This window comes from Macaca fascicularis, chromosome 15 (assembly GCF_037993035.2).
Source record: "Macaca fascicularis isolate 582-1 chromosome 15, T2T-MFA8v1.1".
In the NCBI taxonomy this organism is placed as follows: domain Eukaryota; kingdom Metazoa; phylum Chordata; class Mammalia; order Primates; family Cercopithecidae; genus Macaca; species Macaca fascicularis.
The window spans coordinates 1,850,803-1,860,350 of NC_088389.1; the positions used below are offsets into that span (position 1 = coordinate 1,850,803).

The window sequence follows — 9,548 nt, forward strand, 5'->3', positions numbered from 1 at the left end:
CAGCCCTCGGTCCGGGCAGCGCTCTCCCGGGAGCGGCGGCACGCGCGGAGCGCCGGGTGCGGCCATGCGGGGCCCGGGCCCGACCCCGAGCCCGAGCCCGAGCCCGAGTCGGAGCCCGAGCGAGACCCCGAACCCAAGCCCAAGCGCGACCCCCGGCGCGGCGCGGCTACCCCGGCGGAGGCGGCGGGCGCGGGGCGCGCTCTGAGGCCCGGGGGATGCGCCGCCGCCTCGACCATGGGCGCCGCCGCCTCCAGGAGGAGGGCGCTGAGGAGCGAGGCCATGTCCTCGGTGGCGGCCAAAGTGCGGTGAGTGCTACCCCGCCCCGGACCCCCGACCCCGCCCGAGTCCGCCCCTGCCCCGCGGTGCTCCCCGGGCTCCCGGGCCCCAGCCTCTCCCACTGCGGCGCCCTCCCCGCGTCCCGCGCCCCCTCCTCTGGCTTCTCGCCGCGCCTCCCTCTTCCTGGCCCCCTGCCCTGCCCCCCTGTCCCCTCCCCTCGCGAGCGCATGGTGGGCGAGCGCACCCCCCGGGTCGGGAGTGGCCTCGGTTCCCCAGGGAACAGCAGCTAACCAGCCTCGCGACCCCTCTCCACGGGCCAACGGGCAGGGGCCGGGCCTGCAGGCCTGGCCAGGGCGCACCAGTACCAAGGGTGTGTGGGCTCCCGGAGGGGGCGACCCCCGACCCTCCCTCCAGACGCCTAAGGCCTGGCTGGGGACCGGCTCCCCGGCTCTTGTGCTGCCCTGTGTTTGGGAGGGTCGTGCCGTGGCCTCCGACCGTGCCCTCTCTGTCCACCCTCAGAGCAGCTCGAGCGTTTGGAGAGTACCTGTCCCAGAGTCACCCTGAGAACCGCAACGGCGCAGGTAGGGCACGCGAGGCCATGCCAGGGCCGCCCAGACCCCCCAGCCCAGGGGATGCTGATCCCTGCCTCCGGGGGTGGAGCGTGAGGGGCATTGGTTGCGCGTGGGCCGGGCGCCCTGCCGGCCTGGCTTCCTCACATCCCCTGCCCTCCCTGCCCGAGCCCCAGGAGCAGTTCCCAGCCGCTCGTCACCATGGCACCCACCCCGCCTGGGCCGTTGGCATGGCAACAGGCCTCCTGGCTCCCCCAGGGCTGGCACCACTGCCTCTGGGGGCCAGCTGGTGGGGGGAGGGGGAAGTTGGCACCAGGCAAACGGTGCGATCGCAGGCTGGGGGGTGGCCTGCGTGTTCCTACCCAGCAGGACCGCACACAGGTAGCGCGGAGTCACCCCGCCCCCACACACATGCAGGGGCTTGAGGCCCAGATAGGAGTGAGGGGCTCAGAAACATGCCAGTGACTAGGGTTTGAGCAGCCCCAGCCCCCCACGGACGCCAGGTGCCCATTGGGTATTCTCTGCCTTCCTCCTGCTATGAAACCAGCAGCGGGGGGCCACGCCGCTGCAGGCTCACCCAGTGTCTCTCCCAGATCACCTGCTGGCTGATGCCTACTCTGGCCACGACGGGTCCCCCGAGATGCAGCCGGCCCCCCAGAACAAGCGCCGCCTGTCCCTCGTCTCCAACGGCTGCTACGAGGGCAGCCTCTCAGAGGAGCCCGGCATTAGGAAGCCCGCAGGCGAGGGCCCCCAGCCTCGAGTGTACACCATCTCTGGGGAGCCTGCCCTGCTGCCCAGCCCCGAGGCGGAGGCCATTGAGCTGGCGGTGGTGAAGGGGCGGCGGCAGCGGCACCCTCACCACCACAGCCAGCCCCTGCGCGCCAGCCCTGGCGGCAGCCGGGAGGATGTCAGCAGGCCCTGCCAGAGCTGGGCGGGCAGCCGCCAGGGCTCCAAGGAATGCCCCGGATGTGCACAGCTGGCTCCTGGCCCCACCCCTCGGGCCTTTGGTCTGGACCAGCCGCCTCTGCCTGAGACCTCTGGCCGCCGCAAGAAGCTGGAGAGGATGTACAGTGTTGACCGTGTGTCTGGTGAGGGGCTTGTGTCGGGGCATGGACAGGTTTGGGGGTGCATGCCACTGCCAGGGTCTGACAGCAGCAGCCACTGTGAGGCTTGGAACAGGGGATGGGTGCTCAGGTCACAGTATGCCAGCGGACTCAAGATTAAACCCAGCAGGCTCCTGCTGCTGCCTCCACACCCTATGAGCTGTGAGTTCCCTCAGCTCCTCAGCAAAATCTGCCAGGCCTCACAGTCCGCTTTGGCCCTGCTAGCACCAGGTCAATCAAGGAGTGCTTCCCAGAGGAGGGGGCCTGGGAGGATCTTAAGGGATATATAGGGAGGAAACACCGTTTAATCAGGAGATTGGGCTGCCCTCCAAGAGTCCTGGGAAGCTGTTGGGGCCCAGCCAGGCAGTGGGCCCGTTTCCCCAGGACTGTTGAGTTGCGTGGTAGCTTGTCCACCAGGCAGAAAGTCACTCCACGGTCCCCACACTTGGGCATCAGGGAAAGGCTGTGGGGCCCCTGGGAAGGGGACAACCCTCAGCAAGGTGGTCTCTAGCCTCAGCAAGGGCCTCCAGCTAGAGCATGGGGGCTGTGGAGAAGGCCTCAGATGCCCGAGGGAAACAGATGCATTTTTTTCCTGGGCCTCCTGGAGACAGACCGTGCTTTCAAAGGAATGTTCCTCAAACTTTGGGTGGCCAAAGGGAAAGTTAAGCCAAAAAAAATCAAAGCATCAAGTCACCAAGACCGTGGTCTTGGTGAGTGAGCAGCAGACATTCGAGCACTGCCCTCTGGGCCCGTGGGGGGATGCCACCCTGCGCCAGCCTCCCCCCACCCGCCCTGGCTGCCCACTGCCGCTGACCCCCGGACTCAGAAGCATCTGCTTCCCAACAGGGAGGGACAGACCTCACCCAGCCACCGCTCCTTTTTGTCTCTTTTAGACGACATCCCCATTCGTACCTGGTTCCCCAAGGAAAATCTTTTCAGCTTCCAGACAGCAACCACAACTATGCAAGCGTGAGTCTTGTTCCACGATGTGGGGTCAGGGCCGGGTGGCCTCCTTCTGCTGCTCAGGAAACACGGCTTTTTCCCAGCCTCTGGGCCTACCAGGGTGGCTGCTTCTGAACAGCCCCATGTGCCCATCCTGTGCCAGGCCTGCCAGGGAGGCCATGGCTGGCTGCTCTTCCCCTCCCATGGCTGGTGCCCAGCCACCCCACAGTCCTCTGGTCAGGGGACCCGGCCCAGGGCTGCAGCTGATGAGCTGTCAGTGGGGTGTGGGGTGTGGCGTGGTTCTCCTCCTCCCATCCCCTCTCCTCAGCCTGTGTCTGCCCTCCCTCAACCCCCAAATAGAAGCCTACTTCTGTTTCATATGTGCCACAGGTAATGACAGTTTTGGGGTCCCCCCAGGGACCTGCTCTTCTCTGTCTGGACATACATCTGGGTTTTCTGTTTGGGGTTCCTTCCAGGGAAGTTCCCTTTGCTGCAGTGGCCCCCACACCAAAGAAGTGCCCTGCACAGGGGGAGTCCACCCCACTCCCAGCCTCAGGCTGCCCGGTCTCAGCAACCGGTCCTGGTGGCATGGGCTGCAGTGACATAAGCTTCCATTGCCTATTCAGGGCTGGCTGGCAGTGTAGCCAGCATCCTGCTGGCGGCTGGGTTACCTGTGAGGGATCTACTGGGTCAGTGACAAGAAGGGAACTGCAGGGGCCGGGTGGGGGCTGAGGGGAGGCCCAGGGTTGAGCTCACTGTGTCTTCTCTCTCACGCCATCCCTTTTGGCCCTGGCTTCAGCATCTCGTAAGTACCTGTATGACTTGGTGCCTAAGGGCACAGCCGTTGTCCCTGGGGAGACCCTCCCACCCCCAAATAGGTTTGGGCAGGCCAGGGACCTGGGTCTTGAGGGAGTGCCGCTCTCTGTGGGCCTGGCTCCCAGCGGGCACCGAGGTCGCAGCAGGGCCTGCCGGGAGCTGGGCCTCAACAGGTGAGGCAGGCTGGGACTCCTCTGCCTGGCCCCATGCCCCAGACGCCCTGCTGGGCCCTCTGCTCGCACCACTGTCCCCACGTCTGTGTCCCTCCTGCCTCTGGCCAAGGGCAGTGCTGACTCGCGGTGGTTTCCCAGGGTGTTCAGGGGCTACGCGGAGAGGAAGCGCCGGAAACGGGAGAATGATTCCGCGTCTGTAATCCAGAGGTAGGGCCTGCCAGCCACTCGCCACCAGGGTCCATCTCTGGTCTGTGCTGGCCTGGCCTGGGCCCCCTCGGCCCTGGCAGACCTGATGGGGGAAGGGTGGTGGCGACCACTGGCCTGGCCCTGCTCTGGGGACGTGGCAGGCAGGAGAGGCCATGTGGCCCGGGCTGCAGGAAAGCATCTCACCCTCAGTCCTGCATTCCGAGGGCACGGGTCTCTGTCTGGGATGGGGCCAGAGGCAAGGCCCCCCTCCCCCGCTCCAACTACAGAGCTATGTCTGGGGAACTTTTTTGCCCGTTTCGGATGTTGGGCCTTGGCAGGGTCCAAAGTTTGGTGGAGGAGAGGACCTGCCCCTGAGGTGGCTCAAGGACACAGAGCAGGAGAGGGGGCTCCTGCAGGCCCCCAGCCCGCCATGGGGTGGTGCAGACAGGAGCCCCGCTCTGCTGCAGCGCAGGCAGGCTGGATCCTCAGCCACATGGGCGTGGAGGCTCAGGGTGTGAGTCCCGGGCGAGGATGGAAGGTCAGAGCCTGGGAATGCAGCTTCGGAGGAAGCTTGATCCAGAGCGCCAGGCACTGCACCTTTGTTCTGGAGGCGAAGGGGAGCCCTGGAAGGCTCTCGTGGGGAGAGCACTGGGTGGGATTTGCCTTTGGGTGGGAGGTGGTGCCAGGAGCCAGGGAGAGCACTGGCTTCCCACACCGAAGGGGTGAGAGTAGAGCGCTAGCCCGACGGGGACTAAGTGGGCAGGGGCTGCCGCCACCCCCTCAAGGCCTTCAGCCCCTCACTTCCTCCCCCAGGAACTTCCGCAAACACCTGCGCATGGTCGGCAGCCGGAGGGTGAAGGCCCAGAGTAAGGCCCTGTGGGGCGGGGGTGGGGGGCCGGCGTTGCGCTTGGCTGGTTGGGGCTTTGCGTGCTGCTAGCTGTGCTGAGAACGACCCCCCCACCCCCGCGCGCCCTAACCCCAGCCAGGCCCTGCCTCAGGCTCCTCCCCTCCCAGCCACGCCCCCAACCCGGCACAGGCTCCTCCCCGCCCAGCCGTGCCCCCAGCCCGACAAGGCTTCTACTCTCAGCCACGCCCCCAACCCGGCACAGGCTCCTCCCCTGCCAGCCACGCCCCCAGCCTGGCACAGGCTCCTCCCCTGCCAGCCACGCCCCAGCCCGGCACAGGCTCCTCCCCTTGCAGCCACGCCCCCAGCCTGGCACAGGCTCCTCCCCTCCCGGCCACGCCCCCAGCCCGACAGGCTCCTCCTCTCCCAGACTCCGCCTCTGGCCCCGCCCCAGTGTTCGCAGATCCTGCCCCTGAACCTACTGAGTCTCCGGTCCGTGTCTGCTTCCTGTGCCTCAGGCCACACCCACATCAGCTTCCTCTGCCCAGGGTCCCCGCGGTCCCCTTGCCTGGGGCCTGAGTCTCCAGAGGCCCCACCTCGCCCGCTCGCTAATGCGGGTTTTGCTCTCTGCAGCGTTCGCTGAGCGGCGCGAGCGGAGCTTCAGCCGGTCCTGGAGCGACCCCACCCCCATGAAAGCCGATACTTCCCACGACTCCCGAGACAGTAGGTGCCCCGCACAGGCCCGCCCACCTTTCCCAGAGCCTCCCCTAGACCTTAGACCCCTGCTGGGGGTCCCCTGCCAGGGCCGCTGGGCTGCGCTTTTGCACTCTGAGCCTTGGTTTACCTATTTGTGAGATGGGGACGCCCTCAGCATCTCCGATCTCAAAAATGGGGCTAACTTAACGGCTGCGGCAGTGCTGGCCGGGGGCGCCTGTAGGGCTGTGCCCACTGCCACTCGCAAGAGGCCTTGAGGGGCAGGGGACTGCAGTGCCCGCCCCCACTCCTTCCCAGGCGCCCTGCCGACTTGGCTGGAGCTGATGCCTGCACGCGCCGTCCACCAGCCTGGCACCAGGGTCTCCCTCCCCACAGCAGGCCGCTACCCAGTGGTGTCCGCAGGCCTGTCCTGCCGGGCTGGCGGCGGCCTCTGCATAGTCCTCTCACTTGCTTGGAGGACCCTCCGGGATGGGCCTTTCGGGCCCCGTGGGCCTCGGGGCCGTGGCCAGGACAGGAGGTGCTAGCAGGCCTGCTGTCTTGGTGACCCTCTTGCTTCCCAGGCAGTGACCTGCAGAGCTCCCACTGCACGCTGGACGAGGCCTTCGAGGACCTGGACTGGGACACGGAGAAGGGCCTGGAGGCCGTGGCGTGCGACACCGAGGGCTTCGTGCCACCAAAGGTCATGGTGAGGCCCAGCCCGGGCAGTGCTCCTCTGCACCCCAGCAGGACTCGGCCCTGTCCCAAGAGCCCAGCCAGCTCTGCCTGGGACCACGCAGCCTTCTCCGGCTGCCTGCGGGAGGGGGTCTCACAGGGCTGTACCCTTGGGCTGCCTGGCAGCCAGAAGGTAGCCTCATGGGGGCTCCCACGGCCCCTCGGCTTTTGGATGGGCCTGGGGCCCCTGAGCAGCTCTTTGTCTCCCTAGCTCATTTCCTCCAAGGTGCCCAAGGCTGAGTACATCCCCACCATCATCCGCCGGGACGACCCCTCCATCATCCCCATCCTCTACGTGAGTCCCGCCCCAGGCCTGCCCCCACAGATCCCCTCCTGCAGCCCCACGCTGGGCCAGCGCTGGCACCCCAGGTCCCCAGCGGGCTGTGACGCTGCTGGCTCTGACGCAGCCCTGATGTGGCCTTGTGGCCTGTGTCTGTCCCCAGGACCATGAGCACGCAACCTTCGAGGACATCCTTGGTATGTGTGTCGTTGGCCCCTCTCTGCTGGTCCTGGGGCTGGGAGAGCAGACACAGGCAGGGGGTGCCCCTGGGGCTGGGGTGGGAGCCGCAGCGCTCACACCCACTCTCCCACAGAGGAGATAGAGAGGAAGCTGAATGTCTACCACAAGGGAGCCAAGATCTGGAAGATGCTGATTTTCTGCCAGGTGGGACTCAGTGTTCTCTGGCCCAGGAGAAGAATCGTGGCAGGGTGGGGGAAGATCAAGGGGAAGAGGTCAAGTTGGGGGAGACCAAGGGGAAGAGGCATGGGGTGGGGGAACCAAGGGGAAGAGGCGTGGGGGGTGGAGACCAAGGGGAAGAGACATGGTGTGGGGGAACCAAGGGGAAGAGACCTGGGAGGGCACCAAGGGGAAGAGACATGGTGAGGGGGGGACCAAGGGGAAGAGATGTAGACGTTGTAGAGGACCAAGGGAAAGAGATGTGGTGGGGGAGATGAAGAAGAAGAGGTGTTTGGAGGGGAGACCAAGGGGAAGAGGCGTAGGGTCAGGGAGACCAAGGGGAAGAGACATGGCCAGGAGAGGATGACCAAAAACACCTCCCACGCGTGTGCATGAGTGCATGTGTGTGGGAGAGGGGGAGGAAGGAGGAGCAGGTGCCTGACCACAGCTTCTTACAGGGAGGCCCTGGACACCTCTATCTGCTCAAGAACAAGGTGGCCACCTTTGCCAAAGTGGAGAAGGAAGAGGACATGATTCAGTGAGAAGCCGGGTGCCCTGGGCGCGGGGAGGGCTGGAGGCAGAGTCCAGGCTCCGGAGTGTCCCTCCCCCACGGTCCCCTCTGTGGAGCGGGGTGCCTGTCCCTGCCACTGGGTGACACGCCCCTCTCCACCAGCTTCTGGAAGCGGCTGAGCCGCCTGATGAGTAAAGTGAACCCAGAGCCGAACGTCATCCACATCATGGGCTGCTACATTCTGGGGAACCCCAATGGGGAGAAGGTACAGTGACTCCCAGGCCCCACCCCAGGCCTCTGGAAACCCCCAACGTGGACAGACAGGGCAGGGCCTTCCGTGTTTCCTGGCATTTTTTTTTCCTTGCCCCGGGCATTCCCCTAGAAATCCCTTTTGCCTGAGTGCAGCCAGGTTTGGGGGGTCTGAGAAAAGAGGGTGGGCCCTGCTCCCCATCTCTTCCCCCCTCCTCCTTCCCCATCTCTCTGCCTCAGACTCACGGCACCCCCCTTCTTCCAGCTGTTCCAGAATCTCAGGACCCTCATGACTCCTTATAGGGTCACCTTCGAGTCACCCCTGGAGCTCTCAGCCCAAGGTGAGTTACCCAGGCTGGGCCCAAGCTCTGCAGCCACTGTGGGGCCTCGGTGGGGTGGGATCCTGAGGCTGCTGGCCAGGCCTGAGCCTCCTGCCCCCCGCTCCGCCCAGGGAAGCAGATGATCGAGACGTACTTTGACTTCCGGCTGTATCGCCTTTGGAAGAGCCGCCAGCACTCGAAGCTGCTGGACTTTGACGACGTCTTGTGAGGGGCAGAGGCCTCCGCCCAGTCGCCATCAGGCCGCTCCGTCTGCACAGGGACCTGGGGCTGGGCCGCCTCGTGCTCCCTGGGACTGTGCGGCTCTGGTCTTGCCTGGAGCCACTTCAGGGCACCTCAGACGTTGCTCAGGTTCCCCCCGTGGGTTCCGGTCCTCACCGCACCCATGGCCACAGAGGCCTCAGTCCCTGGGGGCCGGGAGGATCCCGCCCCATGGCCCGTGGATGCTCAGCGGCCAGGCACTGACCTGCCATGCCTCGCCTGGAGGCTCGGCTTTGGGAATCCCCTCCATGGGGTTCATAGAAATAAGTGCAATTTCTACATCCCCGAAACAGTTCAAAGGGAAGCAGCATTTCTTGTTAACTAGTTAAGCACTGTGCTGCTAGTTACAGCATAGGCACCCCAGCCCAGCAGCCCACATGTGTTCAGGACCCTCCCTGCCCGGACCCTCCCTGCCCACCCCCTCCCTGCCGTATCGATCACCAGCACCAGGGTGGCCCGTGTGTGTGGGGCCAGCGTCGCCAGGCTGCCCAGCCTGGCTCTGTCTGCACTGGCCGAGTCTCTGGCTTTGTCTGCACTGGCCAAGTCTCCGACTGTCTGTGCTTTCACTTCCACTTCTCTTGCCACCCCCTCTCCCCGCTTACTCAGACCTCAGCCGGCGCCAGACCCGGCAGGGACATCTGGGCAGCAGGAGGGAAGGGCGCAGCATCCCCTCCTTCAGAGGAGGCTCTGGGTGGGGCCTGCTCCCCATCCCCCCAAGCTCACCCAGCACACTCATTGCTGCTGTTGAGTTCAGCTTTTACCAGCCTCAATCTGGAGGCTCCATCCCAGCACAGAGGCCTGGGGCTTGGCAGGGGCCCGGCTGGGGCTGGGTCCTGGGTTTCAAGAACCTCACCGGTACCGCAGTGGGCCCCGGGACCCGGCCGCGCAGCTGGTGGACTGTAGGGGCTCCTGACTTGGAGGAGCTCCCAGCTTTTGTCCACAGTCGGCAGGATGGGCGCTCGTGTATATAGCTGGGGTAGGGGGCAGGCCCCCCTTGTGCAGAGCCAGGGGTCTGAGGGCACCTGGCTGTGTTCCCGGCTGAGGGAGGGCTGGGGCGGGGGCCGGGCTCGGAACGGTGTACGATACCCCTCATAGTGACCATTAAACCTGATCCTCCACCTCGGCCGCTGCATGGGTCTGTCCTCTCAGTGCTCTCCAGCGGCCGCCCCAGGCCCAGCT

General features: G+C 65.8%; 1 protein-coding gene across 8 annotated transcripts; it reads left to right on the forward strand.

Moving 5' to 3' along the window:
- The first annotated feature begins 8 nt into the window (after positions 1-8).
- NSMF (NMDA receptor synaptonuclear signaling and neuronal migration factor) lies at positions 9-9,492 on the forward strand. Of its 8 annotated transcripts, XM_005580282.5 has the most exons (16): positions 9-305; positions 796-857; positions 1,439-1,933; positions 2,560-2,658; positions 2,842-2,917; positions 4,018-4,086; positions 4,879-4,931; positions 5,543-5,632; positions 6,184-6,308; positions 6,546-6,629; positions 6,778-6,811; positions 6,928-6,998; positions 7,469-7,548; positions 7,684-7,786; positions 8,036-8,111; positions 8,222-9,492. In XM_005580282.5, the coding sequence occupies exons 1-16, from the start codon at positions 235-237 to the stop codon at positions 8,317-8,319; spliced, it is 1,686 nt and encodes a 561-aa protein (XP_005580339.1). In that variant the 5' UTR covers positions 9-234; the 3' UTR covers positions 8,320-9,492. The 8 variants fall into 8 exon arrangements, with proteins under 8 accessions (XP_005580339.1, XP_065385844.1, XP_005580341.1 ...); XM_065529772.2 differs by lacking the exon at positions 5,543-5,632; XM_005580284.5 differs by lacking the exon at positions 4,018-4,086.
- The last annotated feature ends 56 nt before the right edge of the window (positions 9,493-9,548 follow it).

Bases quoted from the DNA above. Each gene is read 5' to 3' on its own strand.
- NSMF (XM_005580282.5), top strand. From the start codon at position 235: ATGGGCGCCGCCGCCTCCAGGAGGAGGGCGCTGAGGAGCGAGGCCATG. The intron at 5,633-6,183 runs GTAGGTGCCCCG...CTTGCTTCCCAG, and splicing joins TTCCCACGACTCCCGAGACA to GCAGTGACCTGCAGAGCTCC. The intron at 8,112-8,221 runs GTGAGTTACCCA...CGCTCCGCCCAG, and splicing joins CCTGGAGCTCTCAGCCCAAG to GGAAGCAGATGATCGAGACG.